This window comes from Lytechinus pictus, chromosome 18, assembly GCF_037042905.1.
Source record: "Lytechinus pictus isolate F3 Inbred chromosome 18, Lp3.0, whole genome shotgun sequence".
NCBI classification, from domain to species: Eukaryota; Metazoa; Echinodermata; class Echinoidea; order Temnopleuroida; family Toxopneustidae; genus Lytechinus; species Lytechinus pictus.
In genome coordinates this window covers 40,855-67,360 of record NC_087262.1, presented here as the reverse complement: position 1 = coordinate 67,360, position 26,506 = coordinate 40,855, and the positions used below count along the sequence as shown (strand labels likewise).

General features: G+C 39.1%; 2 protein-coding genes across 2 annotated transcripts; both read right to left on the bottom strand.

Annotated features, from left to right (window-relative positions):
• Nucleotides 1-4,326: 4,326 nt before the first annotated feature.
• LOC129279034 (uncharacterized) lies at nucleotides 4,327-9,550 on the bottom strand. The gene has a single exon (XM_054915146.2). The coding sequence runs from the start codon at nucleotides 9,396-9,398 to the stop codon at nucleotides 7,884-7,886; it is 1,515 nt and encodes a 504-aa protein (XP_054771121.2). The 5' UTR covers nucleotides 9,399-9,550; the 3' UTR covers nucleotides 4,327-7,883.
• LOC129279035 (uncharacterized protein K02A2.6-like) lies at nucleotides 5,120-6,001 on the bottom strand. The gene has a single exon (XM_054915147.2). It carries the CDS (start codon nucleotides 5,999-6,001, stop codon nucleotides 5,120-5,122), a length of 882 nt encoding a protein of 293 aa, XP_054771122.2.
• Nucleotides 9,551-26,506: the final 16,956 nt, after the last annotated feature.

Below are 26,506 nucleotides of genomic sequence, written 5' to 3'. Positions count from 1 at the left end.
GCATCTTCCAACATAGAATCGCCAATTTTTTTTATATCAATGCACCGATAATATAATTCTGAACAATTTGATACCTTGATCAACCTTCTACGACAAGTAATAACGAAATTATCACCTGTTAAACTTTGCAGCACGTGTGCGCGCGAGCTCTCACTACAGGCCATATATGGGCAAAAACATGTCTATTGAAAATTCGACACTGTAGCTCTTTAAATAGTCCATTGACTCCAATTTTTTTTCATATATCGATAGAGTATGAGTTGTAGATTTGATTTCATGTCACCATTGTCCCTCAATTTGATCATGACGTCATCAAAATAGCGCCTAAACTGAAAATTTAATTTTTTCAAAAATGACGTCATCAAATTTATTCAAATTTGATCATAACTCCGTGAATATTGATCATTTTTCGCCCAGATTTCGATATGATGTAGTTTAGAATGTACTCTTTCTCGTCAGTTAACATGAATTTTCATTTTGAAAAACGCATCATGGTGTAAAATTGCGATGAAAAGAGGCATGTCATTTTTCCTCATTTTACGTGTAATCTCTATGGGACATGACTTTTTCTCAAAACTAGATTCTACATTCCTCTATTTCGTGAGCTATATCTCCATTTTCTTTTATCAGTTATCTCTGAGCTTTGAATATTTTGTAGCTGAGATTCTCAGCTTTTGGGATGTGCCCTCCATTTTTTGATCAGATGCCGGGATCATGCCCGTTTTTTGCTTGCAAAATTGGATTTGCAATTCTCAAATTTGCTTACGTGTAATCTCAATGGGAACGTGTAATCTCTATGGGGAATATCGTGGCTCAATGGATAACGCACTTCACTTGCGTTCTCGGGGGCGCAGGTTCGAGTCCTGGGGTGAACAAGATGATTTTTTTTCATTTTTTTTTCTTTTTACCACCTCGCACATGATCCTTTATGGTATTTAAAAGGTATGAAAGTTAAAATTTAGCAAGATTAAACAGATTATAATAACTATTTTAATATCACACATATTTTCATATATCAAAGAGACCCTTTTCACAGTTCTTTATCATCTCCCGACTTTCACAAGTATTCCATCCATAATGAACATTCCGTTGTCATCATGAAGATCATATTGATCTGCTTGAACATGGTAATAGTGATCATGTTGGCGAGAATAAGGACAGACCACCTAATTCGTCCGCATGACGAATTAAAATCTAGTTTATTTTTATTTCTTCCGTACACTTTTTTGTACACACGTTCACTCGAAATCGACAAAGTCAATTTCCTTCAAATTTTTGTCAGTCATCAAGCTTTATGATTTCTAGTAAAATCAACTTTTTCAAGGTCATCAGGTCATGATGACGTCATCCAGGCGCCATTTTGTAAAATCACATTGTCGATCATATCTCCATTATCAATTATCAAAAATCAATCAAATTAACATCACATCAACTTCAGGTCAAGGGTCAACAGGTCATGTCATCAAAGGTCACCTGGAGGTCACGACGCGCGCGTACGCGCTCGTCAAATTTTTAAAATGCTCAAAATCACTTTTTGACCAAAGTAAAGTACGTTTCAGGTCATTTTAAGCATTTCAAAAATTTGCGCGCGCACACGTATGCGCGCGCGTTTCCGCGCGTAACGCCTTCAACGCAACGCAGAAACGCCGTTTTTTCTATATCATTGCATTGATAATATAATTCTGAGCAATTTGATACCTTGATCAACCTTCTACGACCATTAATAACGAAATTAACACCCGTTAAAGTTTGCAGCACGTGTGCGCGCGAGCTCTTACTATAGGCCATATATGGGAAAAAACATGCCTATTAAAAATTCACTGTAGCTCTTTAAATAGTCCGTTGACCCCAATTTTTTTTCATTTATCGATAGAGTATGAGTTGTAGATTTGATTTCATGTCACCATTGTCCCTCAATTTGATCATGACGTCATCAAAATTGCGCCTAAACTGAAAATTTCATTTTTTCAAAAATGACGTCATCAAATTTATGCAAATTTGATCATAATTCCGTGAATATTGATCATTTTTCGCCCAGATTTCGATATGTCGTAGTTTAGAATGTACTCTTTCTCGACAGTTAACATAAATTTTCATTTTGAAAAACGCATCATGGTGTAAAATTGCGATGAAAAGAGGCATGTCATTTTTTCTCATTTTACGTGTAATCTCTATGGGACATGACTTTTTCTCAAAACTAGATTCTACATTCCTCTATTTCGTGAGCTATATCTCCATTTTTTCTTGTTAGTTATCCCTGACCTTTTGGTATGATGTAGCTGAGATTCTAAGCTTTCGGAAGTGTGCCCTCCTTTTTTCAAGGTCATTAGGTCATCGTGACTTCATCCAGGCGCCATTTTGTAAAAATCAGGTCATTATCATATCTCGATAACGAGTCATTAAAAATCAACTATATTTGGTATACATCAACTTCAGGTCAACGGTCAACTAAAAATTTCATCAAATTCCGCGCGCGCACCTCGACGCGCACGTACGCGCGCATCAAAATTTTAAAATGCTCAAATTCGTTCCAAATTAATTTTCCATATGTTCAGGCCATTTTGAGCATTTTGCAAAAAAAAGCGCGCACGCACATGCGCGCGCGTTTTCGCGCGTAATTGCATCTTCCAACATAGAATCGCCAATTTTTTTATATCAATGCACCGATAATATAATTCTGAACAATTTGATACATTGATCAACCTTCTACGACAAGTAATAACGAAATTATCACCTGTTAAACTTTGCAGCACGTGTGCGCGCGAGCTCTCACTACAGGCCATATATGGCCAAAAAAAAAGGGGCAATTGAAAATTCACTATACCTCTTTAAATAGTCCGTTGACCCCAATTTTTTTTTCATATATCGATTAGATTTGATTTCATGTCACCATTGTCCCTCAATTTGATCATGACGTCATCAAAATTGCGCCTAAACTGAAAATTTCATTTTTTCAAAAATGACGTCATCAAATTTATGCAAATTTGATCATAATTCCGTGAATATTGATCATTTTTCGCCCAGATTTCGATATGTTGTAGTTTAGAATGTACTCTTTCTCGACAGTTAACATAAATTTTCATTTTGAAAAACGCATCATGGTGTAAAATTGCGATGAAAAGAGGCATGTCATTTTTTCTCATTTTACGTGTAATCTCTATGGGACATGACTTTTTCTCAAAACTAGATTCTACATTCCTCTATTTCGTGAGCTATATCTCCATTTTTTCACGTTAGTTATCCCTGAGCTTTTGGTATGATGTAGCTGAGATTCTAAGCTTTCGAAAGTGCCACATTTTTTTTCGATCAGATGCCAGGATCATGCCCGTTTTTCGCTTGCAAAATTGGATTTGTAATTCTCAAATTTGCTTCCGTGTAATCTATATGGGAACGTGTAATCTCTATGGGGAATAGTGTGGCTCAATGGATAACGCACTTGACTTGAGTTCTCGGGGGCGCAGGTTCGAGTCCTGGGGGTGAACAAGATGATTTTTTTTTTCTTTTTTTTTTCTTTTTACCACCTCGTACATGATCCTTTATGATAATTAAAAGGTATGAAAGTTAAAATTTAGCAAGATTAAACAGATTATAATTACTTTTTTCATATCACATGTATTTTCATATATCAAAGAGACCCTTTTCACAGTTCTTTATCATCTCCCGTCTTTCACAAGTATTCCATCCATAATGAACATTCCGTTGTCGTCATGAAGATCATATTGATCTGCATGAACATGGTATTAGTGATCATGATGGCGAGAATAAGGACAGACCACCTAATTCGTCCGCATGACGAATTAAAATCTAGTTTTTAATTGCATTTCAAAGATAAGATTTCAGAGCATCTATTAACATCAAAATATAGATGTCATAATTTAAAACAAATTTTTGTATAGACTTTTCAAAACTGTCCCGGTTTTTTTATAAGCACTGTATAGGGTGTCACGTGTTGGAAATGTCAAGAATCACCAAACATGTTGTAATTTTATAAATTGCCGGAGGTTTGAACCTAAGAGTTTATCACAGAAGCAGAAAATATTCTAAAGTGGGCTAACGTGGGCACCATGAAAGATCTGACTAATCAGAGTATACTTCCGGTTCGTCTCTCTGTTTGCTTATTGGGTTCACAGGCCTAATTCATTTCCCTTAGACTCGTGTGTTAAAGTGGCACTTAAAAATAATTCAAAAAAAATAAGAAGGAAATTCGAGGGTTGAATGTTTACTACCAGTGGATAGGATAAATGTATGACATTCCATATCTGACCAGAAAAGGGTACCTCGATGTTGGATATCTTTGGGTTCGTTGTTCACAAAATAGTCAGAGCCGATTCTCATACATGTTCATGTCTTCATGTTTATTCGCAGAGTGACTGTCACATGTATACGCAATACACATATCATTGTGAGAGTATGGAAAGCCAACTGATATCATATCTAACAGATCTCCCCCACAGCAAATTTAAAGTTACCTCAACTTTGCAACTGTTTTATATGTGCATGTACATACCATATACCGATGTTTATGCCAACAATAAACAATCTTGTCACTCCAAAACAATTGTTAACTAATACAACAACAATAGAACTGAGCATGTATTACAAATCCCATGTAATAACTAACCCTTTTAAAAATTACTGTACTCTATAAAATACAACTGTCAAGATTTCAAAATCTTGCCAAAATAAAGCTTGTGCCTGTTTTTTTTTCTCTGTAAATGTATACATAATTGATAACGTCTATTGATCCAAATAAAATTACATACCAAATAATTATGTGTGTTCAGTTGTGTTCTGTAAAAAACCTGTATTTGCGAAAACCGATATATTTATAATATGACATTTTAAATCCATGTTATTCACCAAGTAATGTTACATTCAAACAAAATATACTTGACACATGTTCTTAACTCTAACATATGTTAATCAAATTTTGACTAAGTTTGTATAAAACACAATACTAGATCCCTCTCTATCCAAAAAAACAACAACATACTTATATTGACATGGAATATGGCTTAGTATCTAATATCTCTGCAATCTGTTGGAAACTTAAAAACATCAAACTTTAACCTGAAATGACTTCATACCAAAAACATAACAAAACTCTTTCTGTATAGCCTTAGAGATTAAGCCTATCTGGAGCTTTTCTCTTCCTCTGGGATCTCCTAAGTTCTTGAGGTTTTTCCCTATCTACTACAACATCCTCTGATACAACAGGTAAGTCTTGCGAAACTGAATCACCCTGGACCGTTTCAATGTGACAATCTTGAGAACTAGTTATTTCTCCTAACCTACTTGGACTTGATTCAGGAACTGACCTACTTTGTACTGGTATGTCTGAACCAAAATCTTGTCTTGACTCATTCTGATCTAACTCAACCTCGTTCTCTAGTCTTGGAAGTAACTGATGTCTCCTCCAAATACCGGATTGAACTTGTACCTTATACATTAGTGGACCCTCTCTATCTACAATGACACCTGGTACCCACTTATGTTTTCCTACATAGTCCCTAACAAGTACTGAGTCTCCTACTGCAAACTTGCGTAGTTTGTCTACTGAACTATGTTTATCTCTGTACTGTGCTTGCTGATGCAATCGGTCTGCATATCTACGCTCTACATTTGGACGTAAATTATCCAACCGTATACGAAGTTGTCTCTTCATAAAGAGAACAGCCGGTGCTTCACCTGTGACTGCATGTCTAGCATTCCGATAAGCCAGCAAAAATCTGTCAAGTTGGGCTTGTGGTGATCCTCCATCGGATCTTGCAGCGCGTAGTGCTTGTTTCAATGTCTGTACGAAGCGCTCTGCTTGACCATTCGTGCTAGGATGATATGGTGCACTTCGCTTGTGTACAATACCATTCTTGTCTACAAACTCTTTGAATTCCGATGAGGTGAACTGACTTCCGTTATCAGTTACCATGATTTGCGGTAATCCGTATCTCGAAAATACGCGTTTGAGTACATCAATAGTGCGCTCCGAAGTAGTACTCGGCATGATAAATACCTCGGGCCATTTTGAATACGCATCCACTAGGACCATGTATGTACGACCTTCAAATGGTCCTGCGAAATCAATATGGATTCTTTCCATCGGCTTGGACGCTGGAATCCATGGGTGTAGTAACGTTTGTGGTGGTTGGTTTTGTACGACCTGACATGTACTACATTGTTTTGTGCATTCTTCAATGTGTACATCGATCTGCGGCCACCATACGTAACTACGTGCAAGCGATTTCATCTTAACAACTCCAAGATGTCCACTGTGTAATTCTTCCATGATTGCGCGGTGACTCTTGACAGGAATAATGATACGCGTTCCCCACATCAGTATGCCTTGTTCTAGGGTAATTTCCAGTCTGCGCCTGAAGAAGGGTTGCAGCTCCCTTTCTTCTACGGACAACTGTATTGGCCATCCATCCAATGTATATCTGATGACCTTTGACAACACTGGATCTTTTCGGGTTGTGTTACGCAATGCTTCGTGCGATGTGGGTAGTATATCCACATGACGGACCGAGACAATCTCTGGTTCACGACCTTCCGGTTTCGCATCTTTGTCGGGTAGTCTTGAAAGACAGTCCGCATTCGCATTTGCGCTTGAAGTGCGATACTTGATCGTATAGTCAAACCTGCAAGATACATTGCCCACCTTTGCATTCGTTCAGCGGCTAAAGCTGGTAGGCTTTTGTATGGGCCTAGCAATGCTGTAAGCGGCTTATTATCCGTGATAAGCGTAAATTTACGTCCGTACACAAACATGTAGAATTTACGTAACGCGAATACAATTGCCAAAGCCTCTCTCTCAATTTGCGGATATTTCCTTTCCGTCTTTGTAAGTGATCTAGAAGCAAATTGTATTGGCCTCTCCTCACCATTTGGTAATATGTGAGACAAAACTGCGCCGATACCTATTGGACTTGCGTCGGACGCAATCGAAATGGGCAATTCCGGATCATAATGTACCAGAAAACCTGCTTCTCGCATCAATCTCTTTGACCTAATGAAAGCTTTCTCGGCTTCCTCATGCCATTCAAACTTACGATCAGATTTCAACAAATCCGTTAACGGTGCTATCTCATGAGCTAGATTAGGCACATACTTTCGGTAGTAATTAAGTAACCCGAAATAGGACCTTAACTGTGACACATCTTCTGGTCTAGGAAGATTCTCTATTTTCTGTACTTTCTCTTCTACAGTATGTACTCCGTTTGCATCTATGACATGACCTAAGAACTCTACTGATGGCTGAGTAAACTTACATTTCATTTTCCTCAATGTAAGGTTACGCTCTTCAAGGCGTGTGAGAACCTTATCCAAATTGGCATGATGCTCTTCAACAGTGCGCCCAGTTACCAATATGTCATCTAAGTATACTTGTACCCCAGGTATCCCCTGTAGTACCTGTTCAATAGCACTCTGCCAAATAGCTGGTGCACTAGTAATACCAAATACCAGGCGATTCTGTTGAAATAACCCCTTATGTGTAGATATTACTAGGAACTTCTTAGACTCTTCATCCAACTCTAACTGGTTGTAAGCATGTGCTAGATCTACGGTAGAAAATATCACACCTCCACCTAGATTTGCCAATATGTTCTCTACATTGATATTGGGGGGCTGAACTGGATCCAAAACTGGATTCACTGTAGTTTTGTAATTTCCACATATGCGGACAGACCCATCCTTCTTTGGAACTGCTACGATTCCAGTACTCCATTCACTATGATCAATAGCAGTCAAAACCCCACACTTCTGTAATCTTTCCAATTCTTCTTCTACCTTATCTCTCATTGCAAAAGGTACCTTATATGGCCTTGTAGTTACTGGTTTAGCATCATCTTTTACTGAAATGTGCGCTCTTGCTTTTGTGAGCTTACCTAGTCTATCTTCAAACAATCTATTATATGCTTATTCAGGACTCTATCCAGCTCACCAACATGATGAACCTGACTATGATCATGATTACTGCTTACCCTGGATATCAGAGACTTCCAATTCAGTGGTACTATTGATAACCAATCTCTCCCAAATAGCAAATACTCTGTATGTTCTACCACATACAAACTCAGTTTACCATGGTACTTTCCATGTGTGACCTCTACATGAACTTTCCCAACTGGTTTGACTGTTTGGTTTGTGATAAAACTCACCAAAGACTTTTCTGACTCATGCATCTTCACATGTGATAGATGTTTCTCATAGTATGACAATGGTATCATGCTCACACTTGACCCTGTATCAAGTTCCATATGTGTGACTTTACCTTCAATGACAACAGGAACTATAATTGGATCACTCTCTGAACCTGTACTTGGCCTAACCTTTGACTTACTAATAACGTCTAACTTGAACAATGTGTGATCATATTCCACACTGCATTCCTCACTACTACTACTGGAATCATGTAAAACTCTAGCTTCCTTCCTAGCATTACTGTTAGACATAGGTTTCCTGTTTTCATGCATCTTATGTACATCACTACAATTATTTTTCTTCGTTTGACCTTTACTCTTGTGACTCATCTTAGATTTACAGTCTGAGTGTTCTGTTTGTTTCATTTCATTCTTGCCCTTGGCTCGACACTTCCTTTCGATGTGTCCTTTCTTTTTACAGTATCTGCACGTTTCGGACTTGAACCAACACTCCTCTGGTGTATGGTGTCGACCACAACGATAACATTCTTGCTTTCGCCTGCTACCTTTCTGACCAGACTGCTGTTTACCGCGAACTGCATGAACACTGGACTTGGTGCAACCTGAAGAGCCATCTGAACGCATCGCCCGGACCTCCCCCGCGGCTGTTTGTTTCGATAGGGTGAAGTCCACAGCCTGCTGAAACGTCATGTTAGGGGTCTCAGTAGCCTTTTCCATAAGTTTCAGTGAAGTAGACTCATCATTCAAACCACTGATAAAGCGGTCTCGTAGCTGCTCATCAAGTTTATCAGCATACTCACAATGTAGGCTCACTAGGCTGAGATGTTTCAACTGTACAACGTAATCACTCGTGCTCTCACCCGGTGCCTGATCACGTCTAATAAACTTGCGCCTTTCAGCTACGGTGACTGGTGTACGTTTGAAATGCTTTCGCAGTATTTGCTTCAACTGCACATATGACTTGTCACTTGGTTTTGCCGGTGATACCAAATCACGAACAATCCCGTAGTAGCGAGCCCCGATAGCGTTCAATAGCAGCGCCACTACTCTCTTGTCACCCCCGCGATCCACTGTGGTCGCGCTCTCATTCACTGACTGTGCGTCAGGTACTGTCAAGCCACTCGCTATCAGATACAATTCGAAACGTTCTAGATAACAATCTAAGTCCTCCGATTCATCATACCTGATGCAATTGTTAGGCAAAACCTGCCCTGAAACCGACTCTGCAGTGGCCTGCATCGTTGCTCTGCTATCCTGCGTCTACAAAACACACATCTCATCGCCAATTGTTGGATATCTTTGGGTTCGTTGTTCACAAAATAGTCAGAGCCGATTCTCATACATGTTCATGTCTTCATGTTTATTCGCAGAGTGACTGTCACATGTATACGCAATACACATATCATTGTGAGAGTATGGAAAGCCAACTGATATCATATCTAACACTCGACCGGCTCATTTGAAAAATAAATCAGCATTTATGAAGACTACACCTGACGGGACCAAATTCATCACTTGAGAGAGTAAAATGACCCTAATTCTTCCGGCAGTAAAAATATAGTTCCATAGTGGTGATATATCTTTCCCATTTTGAAAAAGTAAGTTCAGTAGGTACCCTCCCTAAAATCAGTGTTAGACTGTCAGTCATATTCATTTATTTTTGTCAATCAGCAATATCAAATTTAACAATTGAGCCATGGGTTGGCTCGAATGAATATCTATGGCCTGCCAGTTGTGATTAGGCCCGTGCAACCTGTGTATTATATGGCACATGAAGGTTTCTTTTCAATTTACCTTCCTGGCTTTCTGTACAATCTGTACAATCACTTTATCACAAAGAAATGCATGAAATATACAGATGTGTTATGAAATGACCAATTTTAATGTTACTCCTATTGTCTAGTGCCCTATGGATTTACACACATCCTACCTGCCCATAATGTAGCTCGACAATGGATGCAATGTAGGGCCCAACAATTGAACATCCTATAATGCAAAATTGTAGATATGCATGGTGTGCATATCTGGATGCAAGTACTGCCCACTATATAATACCAGATTCACATGAGTTAAATGAGATAACAATAAAAAGAAATGAGAATTAACATACAACCGTACTATACATTCACATCTTCCTATGACAATTAAGGGGTGTAAGAGAGAGATAGGGAAAGAGGGGGTTAGATGGCTTGTATTCTAAAGCCAAAAGAATGGGGGCTAGTCTGTTAAGAAAAAAGTAAAAGTTAGAAGAAGATAGCAGTAGCACTCATTCTCAGCCACCCCCCCCCCCCCAGACATACTTACCATGCTTTTCTCTACCCCCCCCCCCCTCCTTCTTGAATCCACCACTATTCAGTCAAATTCTAAAGTTCTCTGTTCTCCATCCCTTTCCCATGAACCAATTCCACAATTGCAATTGATCAAAGCCTATCTAATGTTTAGTATCTTGTAATGGGTGCTATACATGAATACAGCAGTGCTCGTTGCCTCGTTGGTATACAAACAAATACGAAAACATGCAACGCAGAGGTAACATTAGCCTACACAGCCTAGCCTAGCCTCGGTATACAAACACAGATGATCTACTAATCACAATTTGTTACCTGATATACCCCCTCTGTAGCCTTGAACATAACCATCAAGTTCAGTTTTTGGAACTCTTGATGGCTCAAACATGCATACTAGTGAAAATAATTTGCTACTGAAGAGTTTTTGCTGGTGTTTCATCCACTAGGGAATTCCCCTTGTAATAGGCCTAGTCTTGGTTGTATTATATTGAACATGAAGGTTTCTTTTTTTATTTAACTTCCTGGCTTTTCTTTAACATCTGTACACTCACTTTATCACAAAGAAATGCATGAAATATACAGATGTGTTATGTAATGACCAATTTTAATGTTACTCCTATAGTCTAGTGCCCTATGGATTTACACACATCCTACCTGTCTAGATGGAGCTCGACAATGGATGCAATGTAGGGCCCAACATCCTATAATGCAAAATTGTAGATATGCATAGTGTGCATATCTGGATGCAAGTACTGCCCACAATTATAAATACAAGATTCACACGAGTTAAATTTGATGACAATAAAAAGAAATGAGAATTAACATACAAGCGTACTATACATTCACATCTTCCTATGACAAGGGGTGTAAGAGAGAGATAGGTAGAGAGGGGGTTAGATGGCTTGTATTCTAAAGCCAAAGGAATGGGGGCTAGTCTGGCTAGAAATAAGTAAAAGTTAGAACAAGATAGCAGAAGCACTCATTCTCAGCCACGTACCCCCTCATGACATACTTACCATGCTTCCCCCCCCCCTCCTTGAATCCACCACTATTCAGTCAAGTTCTAAAGTTCTCTGTTCTCCATCCCTTTCCCATGAACCAATTTCACAATTGCAATTGATCAAAGCCTATCTAATGTTTAGTATCCTGTAATGGGTGCTTTACACGAATACAGCAGTGCTCGTTGGTATACAAAAACACACGAAAACATGCAACGCAGAGGTAATATTAGCCTACACAGCCTAGCCTAGCCTCGGTATACAAACACACATGATCTACTAATCACAATTAGTTACCTGATATACCCCCTCTGTAGCCTTGAACATAACCATTTAGTTCAGTTTTTGGAACTCTTGATGGCTGAAACATGCATACTAGTAGGAGTGGGCTATAAATGGGTGATTTTTGGTTTTACTGTGGGAACAGTTTTTTTGTGTTCCTTTTACCTTATCTCAACATGAAATAACAATATTTTTTGTCTCGGGTCCGAGAAAAAAGTGTGCCGGGCCAAAATCCTAAATGGCCGCCAAAACCCCCCAAAATCACAGTTTTGGCCACAACTTTTTTATTTGGTGGTCATTTTCTCTGGTTTTGGTGTCTATTCATGTTTTGGGGGGCAGGCAATTTGTTTTTTCTATAACTAGTACTTTTAAACCATTATTTGTAGAGTTAAAAGGTAATTATACCTAAATTTTCCCATTTTTGTAGCCTTTTTTCAGCCAAAAAGTGGGTTTTATCATCCTCGGGTTCTGGGATATTAGATGGTACGAGGTCAACAATATCAAGCAGCTTCATGTAGCTATATTGCTTTTATTCCTCCACTTTGGGTTTTACGGATATTTGTGAAATATATCTTATCAAATAAAAGAAAATGTCATTTATCCATAGGGTCTATACGGTGTACAATGCACTGTACATACTACACTGCATATATCCATGCATTGACCACCATGGCATATGACAAGGCCTGTATATAAACTATAGTGTCATAGAAATGAGCTTCAAAGGTTTAGAATTAGATTGTGAATTTGATTCCTTGTCAGCTGATGTACATGGTGAAACCAGCAACGTAAATTACACTTACATGTATATATCACATACATGTATATATACGTACATCACATTTTTAGCCATATCTTCTTCATTTGGAGGCTTTTTTAAAACCTGGTTCTGGTGTCTAACTGGCCTATGTTTATAGGGTCAGGTAACTACTAGTATCATGGTAACGCTGATCAACAGCCAATCAGAATAAAGGATTGCATGCAAGTTACCATTAAGTTAAGTTAACATAATGGTAAATTTTTATGCAACGAGGCCCAGAATAGCTACAGTGTAAATTACCTCTCTCCGCCCCCAGAATAAGCATATTTGACAAAACATATCTTCAATTTCTGAGGCATCTAATTCTAAACCTGAGAGCTCATATTGCTATGACACTATAGTTTATACAAGCCTTGTTATCTGTCATGGTGGCCAATGCATTTATGCAGTGCAGTATGTATGTACAGTACATTGTACATACATGTATGTATACTGTATAGCCCCAATGGATAATTGACATTTTTTTATTTAATAAGATATATTTCACAAATATCCGTAAAACCCAAAGTGGAGGAATCAAAGCAATATAGCTATATGAAGCGATTTGCTATTGTCGACCTCGTACCATCTAATATCCCAGAACCCCAGGATGATAAAACCTACTTTTTGGTTGAAAAAGGGCTACAAAAATGGGAAAATTTAGGTATAATTACCTTTTAACTCTACAAATAATGGTTTTAAAGTACTAATTATAGAAAAAACAAATTGCCTGCCCCCCAAAACATATGAATAGACACCAAAACCAGATAAATTGAGGACCAAATAAAAAAGTTGTGGCCAAAACTGTGATTTTGGGGGGTTTTGGCGGCCATTTTAGATTTTGGCCCGGCACACTTTTTTCTCGGACCCGAGACAAAAAATATTGTCATTTCATGTTGAGATACATTACAAGGAAATAAAAAAAACTGTTATCATACTGAAATTACTAAAAAAAAGGTATTTTTGACCCATGTATAGCCCACTCCTAATACTATTGAAAATAATTTGCTACTGAAGAGTTTGGGCTGGTGTTTCATCCACTAGGGAATTCCCCTTGTAATATAGGCCTAGTCTTGGTTGTATTATATGGCACATGAAGGTTTCTTTTTTATTTAACTTCCTGGCTTTTCTTTAACATCTGTACACTCACTTTATCACAAAGAAATGCATGAAATATACAGATGTGTTATGTAATGACCAATTTTAATGTTACTCCTATAGTCTAGTGCCCTATGGATTTACACACATCCTACCTGTCTAGATGGAGCTCGACAATGGATGCAATGTAGGGCCCAACATCCTATAATGCAAAATTGTAGATATGCATAGTGTGCATATCTGGATGCAAGTACTGCCCACAATTATAAATACAAGATTCACACGAGTTAAATTTGATGACAATAAAAAGAAATGAGAATTAACATACAAGCGTACTATACATTCACATCTTCCTATGACAAGGGGTGTAAGAGAGAGATAGGGAGAGAGGGGGGTTAGATGGCTTGTATTCTAAAGCCAAAGGAATGGGGGCTAGTCTGGCTAGAAATAAGTAAAAGTTAGAACAAGATAGCAGTAGCACTCATTCTCAGCCACCCCCCCCCCAGACATACTTACCATGCTTCCCCCCCCCCCTCCCCCTCCCTCTTGAATCCACCACTATTCAGTCAAATTCTAAAGTTCTCTGTTCTCCATCCCTTTCCCATGAGCCAATTTCACAATTGCAATTGATCAAAGCCTATCTAATGTTTAGTATCCTGTAATGGGTGCTATACACGAATACAGCAGTGCTCGTTGGTATACAAACACACACGAAAACATGCAACGCAGAGGTAACATTAGCCTAGCCTCGGTATACAAACACACATGATCTACTAATCACAATTAGTTACCTGATATACCCCCTCTGTAGCCTTGAACATAACCATCAAGTTCAGTTTTCGGAACTCTTGATGGCTCAAACATGCATACTAGTGAAAATAATTTGCTACTGAAGAGTTTTTGCTGGTGTTTCATCCACTAGGGAATTCCCCTTGTAATAGGCCTAGTCTTGGTTGTATTAATATTATATGGCACATGAAGGTTTCTTTTTTTATTTAACGTCCTGGCTTTTCTTTAACATCTGTACACTCACTTTATCACAAAGAAATGCATGAAATATACAGATGTGTTATGTAATGACCAATTTTAATGTTACTCCTATAGTCTAGTGCCCTATGGATTTACACACATCCTACCTGTCTAGATGGAGCTCGACAATGGATGCAATGTAGGGCCCAACATCCTATAATGCAAAATTGTAGATATGCATAGTGTGCATATCTGGATGCAAGTACTGCCCACAATTATAAATACAAGATTCACACGAGTTAAATTTGATGACAATAAAAAGAAATGAGAATTAACATACAAGCGTACTATACATTCACATCTTCCTATGACAAGGGGTGTAAGAGAGAGATAGGGAGAGAGGGGGTTAGATGGCTTGTATTCTAAAGCCAAAGGAATGGGGGCTAGTCTGGCTAGAAATAAGTAAAAGTTAGAACAAGATAGCAGTAGCACTCATTCTCAGCCACCCCCCCCCCCAGACATACTTACCATGCTTTTCCCCCCCTCCCCCCTCCCTCTTGAATCCACCACTATTCAGTCAAATTCTAAAGTTCTCTGTTCTCCATCCCTTTCCCATGAGCCAATTTCACAATTGCAATTGATCAAAGCCTATCTAATGTTTAGTATCCTGTAATGGGTGCTATACACGAATACAGCAGTGCTCGTTGGTATACAAACACACACGAAAACATGCAACGCAGAGGTAACATTAGCCTACACAGCCTAGCCTAGCCTCGGTATACAAACACACATGATCTACTAATCACAATTAGTTACCTGATATACCCCCTCTGTAGCCTTGAACATAACCATCAAGTTCAGTTTTCGGAACTCTTGATGGCTCAAACATGCATACTAGTGAAAATAATTTGCTACTGAAGAGTTTTTGCTGGTGTTTCATCCACTAGGGAATTCCCCTTGTAATAGGCCTAGTCTTGGTTGTATTAATATTATATGGCACATGAAGGTTTCTTTTTTTATTTAACTTCCTGGCTTTTCTTTAACATCTGTACACTCACTTTATCACAAAGAAATGCATGAAATATACAGATGTGTTATGTAATGACCAATTTTAATGTTACTCCTATAGTCTAGTGCCCTATGGATTTACACACATCCTACCTGTCTAGATGGAGCTCGACAATGGATGCAATGTAGGGCCCAACATCCTATAATGCAAAATTGTAGATATGCATAGTGTGCATATCTGGATGCAAGTACTGCCCACAATTATAAATACAAGATTCACACGAGTTAAATTTGATGACAATAAAAAGAAATGAGAATTAACATACAAGCGTACTATACATTCACATCTTCCTATGACAAGGGGTGTAAGAGAGAGATAGGGAGAGAGGGGGTTAGATGGCTTGTATTCTAAAGCCAAAGGAATGGAGGCTAGTCTGGCTAGAAATAAGTAAAAGTTAGAACAAGATAGCAGTAGCACTCATTCTCAGCCACCCCCCCCCCCAGACATACTTACCATGCTTTTCCCCCCCTCCCCCCTCCCTCTTGAATCCACCACTATTCAGTCAAATTCTAAAGTTCTCTGTTCTCCATCCCTTTCCCATGAGCCAATTTCACAATTGCAATTGATCAAAGCCTATCTAATGTTTAGTATCCTGTAATGGGTGCTATACACGAATACAGCAGTGCTCGTTGGTATACAAACACACACGAAAACATGCAACGCAGAGGTAACATTAGCCTAGCCTCGGTATACAAACACACATGATCTACTAATCACAATTAGTTACCTGATATACCCCCTCTGTAGCCTTGAACATAACCATCAAGTTCAGTTTTCGGAACTCTTGATGGCTCAAACATTCATACTAGTGAAAATAATTTGCTACTGAAGAGTTTTTGCTGGTGTTTCATCCACTAGGGAATTCCCCTTGTAATAGGCCTAGTCTTGGTTGTATTAATATTATATGGCACATGAAGGTTTCTTTTTTTATTTAACTTCCTGGCTTTTCATTAACATCTGTACACTCACTTTATCACAAAGAAATGCATGAAATATACAGATATGTTATGTAATGACCAATTTTAATGTTACTCCTATAGTCTAGTGCCCTATGGATTTACACACATCCTACCTGTCTAGATGGAGCTCGACAATGGATGCAATGTAGGGCCCAACATCCTATAATGCAAAATTGTAGATATGCATAGTGTGCATATCTGGATGCAAGTACTGCCCACAATTATAAATACAAGATTCACACGAGTTAAATTTGATGACAATAAATAAAAAGAAATGAGAATTAACATACAAGCGTACTATACATTCACATCTTCCTATGACAAGGGGTGTAAGAGAGAGATAGGGAGAGAGGGGGGTTAGATGGCTTGTATTCTAAAGCCAAAGGAATGGGGGCTAGTCTGGCTAGAAATAAGTAAAAGTTAGAACAAGATAGCAGTAGCACTCATTCTCAGCCACCCCCCCCCCCCAGACATACTTACCATGCTTCCCCCCCCCTCCCCCCTCCCTCTTCAATCCACCACTATTCAGTCAAATTCTAAAGTTCCCTGTTCTCCATCCCTTTCCCATGAACAAATTTCACAATTGCAATTGATCAAAGGGGGACATCCCGATAGACCGCGGGTCCGATAGACCGCGGGTCCGATAGACCGCGGGTCCGTTAGACCGCGGGTCCGATAGACCGCGGGTCCGATAGTCCGCGGGTCCGATAGACCGCGGGTCCGATAGTCCGCAGTGTGTGTAAAATTATGATCAGATATATCAAATGTCATCGAAAGGTCCAAAGGTCAAATTATACGAGGCCATGGGGTTCTATCAGGTGCGGATCCATGGGGGGGCCGAGGGGAACTGCCTCAGCCCCCCCCCCCCCCACCCCCAGCTCAAAAAAAGAGGGGGGAAGAGGGGAAAAGGGAGAAAATAAAAAAAGAAAGAAGAAGATGGGAAAAGAAGAGAATAGAAAAGAGAGTACGAAGGAGAAAGGAAGAGAAGAAAAAAAGAGAAGAAAAAGGGGAAAGGAAAGACAAAGAAAATGGGAAAAGAAAAGGGGAAAGAAGAGAAAAAAAGAGAGGAGGGAAAAGGAAGAGAAGAAAAGAAAGGAGAATGGAAAAGGAGGAAAAAGAAGAAAAAAAGAGGAAGGAAGAGAAGAATATTTAAATAGAGGAAGATGGGAAGAAAGATAAGAAAAAAGAGAGAGAGGAAGAGGGGAAAAGAAGAGAAAAAAGCGAGAGAGAGGGGAAGGGGGAGGGAGAGAAGAAAAAAAGATTAAAAGAAAAAAAGGGGGAAAGGAAAGAAAAAGAAAAAGGGAAAAGTAAAGGGGAAAGAGAAAAAAAGAGGAAGAGGGGAAAAGAAAGAAAAGAAAAGAACGGAGTAAGGAAAAGGAGGAAAAGAAGAAGAAAAAAAGAGGAAGGAAGAGAATAATATTTAAAGAGAGAGGAAGATGGGAAAAGAGAAGAAAAAAAGAAAGAGTAAGGGGGGAGGAAGAGAAGAAAAACGAGAAAAGAGAGAGGAAAAGAGGGGAAAAAAAGACTGAAAAAGAGAAGAAAAGGGGGAAAGAAAAGATGGGGGGGGGGGGAAAGAGAAGAAAAGGGGGAAAGGAAGACAATAAATGAGAGAAGAAAAGGGGAAAATAAAGAGAAGAAAAAGAGAGAGAGAGGAGGAAAAGAAGAAAAGGGGAGAGGAAGAGGGGGAAAGAAAGAGAGAAAGAAAGAGAAAGGAAGGAAGGGGAATGAGGATAAGAGAAAGAAAAAAAAAAAAGAAATGGAGATGGGAAACGGAAGAGGGAGATGTTGACCTGGACGTCGATTTGATGGCGCCAAAATGACGTTCGAACTATGGGGCGCCGAACTGATGTTTGAACTGGATGGGGGCGCCTAATTGATATTCGAACTAGGGGAGCGCTAATTTGAATTTTGACCATATGGCGACAAATACATGTTTCAGAGAGGGGGAGGGAGGGCAAAGTTATATTTCACATGGGGGCGCCAAGTTTATGTTCAACCGAGGGCGACAAATTGACCTTGAACTTAGGGGGCTTAATGCAAATTCATTTTCGACCGGGGGCGCAACATTGCTCGTATTGCCTGTTTATAGTGAAATATATGTCCTGCCCCAAAAACTTAAATTAATGCGGCTGAATTAAAATATCCCGTTTTTACGATAACAGACAAAACCAATGTTTTCGAGTTTTAAGTCTGTTTAGCGAGATAGATACCCTGTTCAGGGTCACAAAAAGGGTTATTATCAAATTCAGCTCGCGCTACGCGCTCGCAATATTTGATTAATGAGGTATGCATCCTCTGCATCAATCCCACATGTTAGTGTTTGTGTTTTTCAAGTCAACATACATTGGCCGATCCAGGGGGCAAAGATTTCCCCCCCCCCCCATGGTGGCGCAAAAAAGGGGTAAGAAACAGAAAAAAAGAGAAAAAGAACAAGCAATTAGAATAGGAATTATACCTTAGTCTTTCTTAAGTCAGTATATAAAAAAATTGAGCTCGCGCTTCGCGCTGGCATCAATAAATTGTTTAGTTATCTACGCATCCCGACCTTACAGTTTTTTATGCGAACGAGAAGCACAAGCTGAAATTATTTGATATTCTAACCTGACAACTGAAAATGTATTTTTCATTTCATCAAGTTTTCAGCTAGCGCTTCGCGGTCGCATTCATTTCTTAATAGATATGCATCGTGTTCATCATAACAACTACTAACATAGGCGGATCCAGGCGGCCCGAGGGCAACCTCCCCCTATTGACAGAGCAAATAAATTGGGAAAAACGGGGAAAGAAAAAAAGGGGGGAAGAAATGAGAAAAATAGAAGACGAAACATAACAGGAGGAAGACGAGTGAATAAAATAAGGTCAGGAGAAGACTTGGAAAACAATTTTTGAAAATATTTAATGTCACTATATTAAAGTTTCGCTCGCGCATCGCGCTCGCATTGCCTGTTCGATGAGATACATATCTTGCTCAATATGCTGATATGTAGTTTAAAATATCAAGTTTTGATATCAATATACAAAACATAATTCAGCTCGGACATCGATCTTTCATTATTTTGTTTTATTTACCAATTTATGTTTTTAAGTGCTCTGGAAAATGTCCGTTTTATGGTTTGAATCAACATTTACAACAATTTGTGCGCTCGCACTATTTGCCAAGTAGGCCTACCTATTGTCTTTTTGTATTTCATATAAGATTTTCTAAATATACCTTTTCAGGTGTCTCGATTGTAAAAAAATAATAATAAAGGCCTATGAGCTAGCGCTGTGCGCTCGCATTTTGATTGATGAGTTATGTATACTTATATATATTAATTCTATAACAAACTACTTAAATCCCCCCATTAAAAAATTCCGGATCGCGATTTGCGCTCGCATTATTTGCTAAAAATATATCAACCAATGAATCCTATTCATGATTACAAAAATACTTAAAATATCCAGTTTTCAGGCCTCATGCACTGTCAACAAATTTCACACACTAGGCTTAACAGATTAATAAATATTAAATAAAATTTATATGAATTCATAATAACAAAATTGTATCTTTTTCAGAAATAAATATCGACAAGTTTTAGGAAAAGAAATAGAAGACAGTCATCATTCTTATATGATGACAAAATGTCCTTAGGCCTAAAATGTCTCGATCTTAGGTCAAAATAATAATAAAATATCAGCTCGCGCTTCGCGCTCGCATTATTTATATAGTGCTATCAAATTTCTCTATATACACAGTGCTGTAAACAGTGCTTAAATTGACCCTTTTCATATCGGAATTTCAAATATTATTTTCAGCTCGGGCTCTGCGCTCGCATTATTGATTTTTATGATGAAAAATGAAATGTATTCAGATTGCCAGGATTCTGTCGAACTCTAAAACACGCGCACGCATGTTTTTTGAGATACAAAGCTTGATCTTATTCAAAATGTGCTAAAATTATCCAGTTTCGGATCAGAATATCAGAAATTTTCTGCTCGCGCTTTGCGCTCGCATTATTATTGTAAAAAGATACCAAAAATTACCCATGCTTTTTCATGATTGACAAACATGAATCGAATGTCCCATAGGGGGATTTGAAATCTCATCTTTTTAGGTTGGAATATCAAAAATTGTTCAGCTCGCGCTTCGCGCTCGCATTATTTAATCGTTGAAATATGTATCGTCTTAATGGCTAACTACAAAACATCCTTAACAGGTCCCTTTTCGACCAGGCCAGAACGAATATTTAACATTTCTGCTCGCGCTTCGCGATCGTGGTAATTATCTAGTTACATACGCGTCCTGTTCAGGTTCACAAACATTGCCCAAAATATTCAATTTTCAGGACAAAATACATGAAATTTCATTTTTAGATTACATAGGGCTTAAGAGATTATTACACATTTATGTGGCTTATAAAGTAAAGCTAGGAAATGACTGTTAGGACATGGGCGTTTTGCCCACCCCCCTCCAAAAAAAAAAAGAGAAAATCAAGACTAAGAAAAAATAGAGAGAAAAGGAAATGGATTAGGATGAAATATAATATTATTTTCCAAATATTATGTCAAAATCTATCACAACCTTGTATTTTTTTAATAAAAATGTCGGCATATTTGCTTGCTCGCTTCGCTCACTGGCAACTTCTTATTAATTTCATGCGATACACCATATCGAGCCCCCTCGAAATTGTTGGCTCATTACGGCACTGGGAAAACCCCTTCAAAGAAAAAAAATCAACTTTGAGCGGCCGATCGGGGAAAATATGGGTGAAAAAATGGCCCCTCCCCCTATTGGCGGAAGCTGGGTCCGCCCCTTTCATGATATAATACATGAAAAATCTATTTAAAAAAATCAGATCACGCTCCGCGTTCTCATTATTTATTTAGGCCATGTGAGATACCTCAATGTGTTTTTAAGAATGAAATCTCAGATTTTCTTTAACGTCTACCCCCTCCCACTTCATTTAATTTTTTTAACTTGGTGCCGTCGCCCCCCCCCCCCCCCGTGCACCCATGCTGAATAAATACGCCACTGATGAGGAGAATTAGTCGATTGCTTCGAGATTGCATTATTCCCAAGAGGTTATCATTAATATTATTGAAGGGTATTCTAAATCAACAGTACATAAACTACAGCTCCCGTTCACACAATATTCTAGTAGGGCCTACTCTGGTTAGAAGTTACACCAATTTGAACCCCCCCCCCCCCCCCCCATCGCTCGTGCTTCGTGCTCCCATTGATATCACATTATATATTGATGGATTTTTTTTTTATAGAACACATGAAAAAGTGGTCTTTGTTTTTTTTATGTGATTATAAGATAATTTAAAATCCATTTAAGGCACTTAAGTTAGCCTGGCTGGGAGGGAGTGGGCGCCATTTTTCGAAAAGTACACATGGGCGCCAAAAATCAGGTCAAATTCCCCCCCTCCCTCCCCACGAAATCCTGGATCCGCGCCTGGGTTCTATAACAATAACCCAATTAGGGCAATCACTCCCTGACAACTACTTCAAGGAAAATATTATCCCCATATTTTTACCGCCGGGGACTGTTACCCCCCCCCGGAAATTTACTCTCCAGACAATTACCCCGGATAATTACCCCTAGTACGGAGCCTTGAAAATGCCATCAACGTGAAGACATGGCGTGGTACTTTATCTTGCCATGTCTTAATTAATCATTGGTGGCGGAAGGCAAAAAAACTTAGGGGGTCCACCTGAAATTTTGGGATGGACATAGGTAAAAATTTTGACAAGCAAATCAACCAAAATTTATAGGAGGGACCACCAAAATTTCTTGACAAGAAAAAAAAAGGTTATCAACCAAATTTAGGGGGGGGGGACAAAAAGATTTTAGGGGGGCCCACCTCAATTTAGGGGGGGGGGACGTAGAAAACAAATTGACAAGCAAACAAAAAGGTTCTCAACTAAAAATCTAGGGGGGACCGTCCCCCATCTCAAATTTAGAGGGGAAAGACCCCCCCCCCCCCCGCTTCCACCGCCTAAGTAATTAATACGCTTATTATTTCGACATAGCGATATATTCTATCTTGTCAAGTCGATATGTCCACATGGCGAGATATGAAGTGTACAAGTCCCGGCGAGAATCCCGATATATCGCCTTGTTGACATGTAACTTATTCAAGTCGACTTGGCAAGATAAAATATCTCGCCATGTTGACATATGACTTTTTATAAGTGGACTGACTTGGCAGGATAACGTATCGCGCCATGCGGACATAATAAGCTTATTTAGTCGACAAGGCAAGATAAAGTATCTCGCCATGTCGTCAAGTCGATGGCATTTTAGAGGCTCCGTATGGCGTCTAGAGGGTAAATCTCCGGGGGGGGGGGGGTAACAGTCCCTGCACGATAAAAATATGGGGATAATATTTTCCTTGAAGTAGATGTCAGGGGGCGATTGTCCTTTGGGTCATCGTTATAGAACCCCATGGACTCGTATCATTGGCCTTTTGACCTCTTGATGACATTGGATCTCACTATATCCTGATCATAATTTTACACACACCGCGGACTATCGGACCCGCGGTCTATCGGACCCGCGGTCTATCGGACCCGCGGTCTATCGGACCCGCGGTCTATCGGACCCGCGGTCTATCGGACCCGCGGACTATCGGACCCGCGGTCTATCGGACCCGCGGTCTATCGGACCCGCGGACTATCGGACCCGCGGTCTATCGGACCCGCGGTCTATCGGGCTGTAACCGATCAAAGCCTATCTAATGTTTAGTATCCTGTAATGGGTGCTATACACGAATACAGCAGTGCTCGTTGGTATACAAACACACACGAAAACATGCAACGCAGAGGTAACATTAGCCTATACAGCCTAACTTTAGCCTAGCCTCGGTATACAAACACAGATACAAACACAGATGATGTACTAACAGATATGTATACTAAATTAGCGTTATTAGTATATAGATCTCTATGTGTACTAATCACAATTTGTTACCTGATATACCCCCTCTGTAGCCTTGAACATAACCATTAAGTTCAGTTTTGGACCTCTTGATGGCTGAAACATGCATACAACCACTGCGAGTGCGAAGCGCGAACAGAATTTTGAATTGTTTATGACCTGAAAGATGTTTGTTAGAGACTAAAATTGTTGGAGCTATAACAGTGGCATGATGACAAAGTTTCAAAATTTGAAGAGTGAAACATGGTGCTTTAGGGCTCTTTATAACTTGAGTAGGATGTTTATGATAACACTTACTTAACTTCCTTCAGCCTTTTCAAGATTTCCGGGGGGTCTTGACTAGGAGGCAAATGCCCCTTCCCCCGTTGCCCCCCTTGGTGCCGCCACTGATTGTTCCACTGATAAAGTGGTTGGTTATATCCATACCTAGCTGTTGTACCAAAATTGCCAAATTTTGATATTCCCAAGGATTTAATTAACTGGATTTTCCCAAATAGGGTTAAATCCCGTTGCTTCCACCATCCTAACATTCAATAAAGTTTTTTGTTCATGTTGTTGCTCTTACTTAGCGTTTTCAATCTATTTATTTTAGTTATTTACATCTGCTGCCCTGCATATTATTATCATTTATTACTTCGTGATACGTGCTTCATCTAATAAAGTGTTTATCAAATAAATGCATATTTCGAATACATTATATATTTAGCAAGGATGATATAATAACAATAATATAGGGTAGGGTATTTATATTGCTCAACGCGCTCCTATATTACCCGGCTAAGCTAGGCGTTGAGTATAATAGATATATGGACTGCTTTGAGAGGCATGGTTGTTTCTAGAGGCTCAAGGGGGCCGCAGCGCGACTATGCCCGAGGGCTTTGCCCGAGGGCATGGTCTGGCCGATGCGGTACCCGCGAGCCGAAAGAAACAACCATGTCTCGAATATAAAAGCAGTCCATATATATTTTATGAACCGAATTAACGCTAGATCTAGATCTTAAACAAGTTTTAGGCCTAAATAAGCCCTAAGCCACAGGCTAACATTACATTAGGCCTAACGAGTAACGTTAGGCCCTAACTTAGCCCTGCCCCTGACGTTAGGTCTCGAAGTCGAATACTAAAGCATTCCATACCAATTAGATCTACTGAGTACTGCCACTAGGCCTATTTAGGAACCAAGTTAGGGTCTGAACTAGGCTACCCCAAGTTAAGTTTACTGACTTAACGTTAAATCTCCATTAACGTTACAGTCTAAGTTAGATCTAACCGACGTCATGAACGTTAGATCTCGGCTACGTCAAATCCAAAGTAAGATTAAACGGAACATTAGGCCTAACGTTAATTAGATCTAACTTAGATCTTGAATCTACTCTTAACTCCTATAAAAGCTAACGGTAGATTTCACGACCTAACGTTGTCGTTTGTCATACCTAACGAGTAGTCTAACGTTAGACTCTAAGTCTAACGTTACTTATAAATCTAACTTTAATTAGAAAGTGCAGTGACCGTACGGTATTATACAAATAATCAAGCCCCCGAAGCTACCGCCATTTTGTTTAATCCATTAGAAGCTAAAATAAGCCCTCATTAATATTAATTTCGTACGATGCTCCCTCGTCAACTGTGGTTTTGTACGTGTATTAGACAATACGCACATCAGCGCAATGACAAAGGTCAACTTGGCAAATTCATTAATGTATTCATTTTGTTACGCGCTCGTGACGCGAAGGATTCAGCGAATCAAACAAGCGCAAATCTGAGACGATACGTTGCGCTATATAAAGTATCGATATCACAAGCGATATCACTTAAAAACAAAGCATTGTTTGTATTGTGTCTTATAGGCCTATAAAGGGAAGATGAAAAGAGTAGTCTTCAAGTCGTGATTAGTTAAAGAGGTCTCAAGTGCTTTTGCCATCCCCAAATTGTCACATGTTAAGATATACAGCAATCTTAGTTTTTAACACATGTAAAGAATCAATATTAATTAATCAATATTAGGGGGGCCTACATTATACAAGCTCTGCTTTTCAGTTGGCCCTCCCTCCCTTTCAATCATTTATATTTCGATTTGATAATTGTCTATTGTAATTTTATAATGTTGTCAATTTTTGTATGTACTTCAATTGTGATTATATGTTACTTGTCAATTGTATCATAATTGTAAATATGAAATTGAAAGTGGAAAATAAAATAATTGATTTGAATCTAGACTCTAAATAGCCGGCAGAGGCCGCCGAACGGATCAAAGGGGGCTGTTGCACTGACCCAAAAGTCTTAATTGTTTTCTTTTTTTCTAGGGGGGGGGGGGGGCGGGGGCGGGTGGGGGCAGAACATGGTTATTACAATTTGATGGTAATTTTCACTGGTTGAGTATGGTTACTGAAAAAAATAACTGTCACCACTAATAGAGTACATTTCTTGTTACAAATTTCGAGAAGCAAAAAAAAAATCTTTTGTTCAAGGTATAATACGTAAGGGGCTGGCCCCCTCATGGATCCCCGTGCCTGTTTTCTTCATCTGGCGTCCGTTTCATAATGAATTACAGCTATTTAAACATCGCTGTTATTGTGATTACCGTGGTAACCTAGATTATGATTGGTTATAGCAGTTACCATCGTAGTTAACTACGATGGTAACGGCTATATAACCAATCATAATTACCATACTTGTAACTCATGATGAAACGGGCCCCAGTTTATCATGTTTAATACGTTTCCTGTCCCCTCTATTCTCCAGCATTTCTTGCTCTGTTTTTCCATTTAATAATTTTCCCACTCACGTTATTTTGGTGCCGCCTTTCTCCTACATATATTTCCTTCTTCTTTTCCCACTTGTTATCTGTCTCCTGGTTTCCATAAATCTCGTCTTATTTCTCTTCCACCCCTTTGTTCCTACTTCCCACCATTCGTGCTCTCTTACCCCCCCCCCTCTAAATTATATCTTCATATGTGCCCCTCCA

Excerpts from the sequence above, each read along its gene's own strand:
- LOC129279034 (XM_054915146.2), bottom strand. The coding sequence starts at position 9,398 with ATGCAGGCCACTGCAGAGTCGGTTTCAGGGCAGGTTTTGCCTAACAAT.
- LOC129279035 (XM_054915147.2), bottom strand. The coding sequence starts at position 6,001 with ATGCCGAGTACTACTTCGGAGCGCACTATTGATGTACTCAAACGCGTA.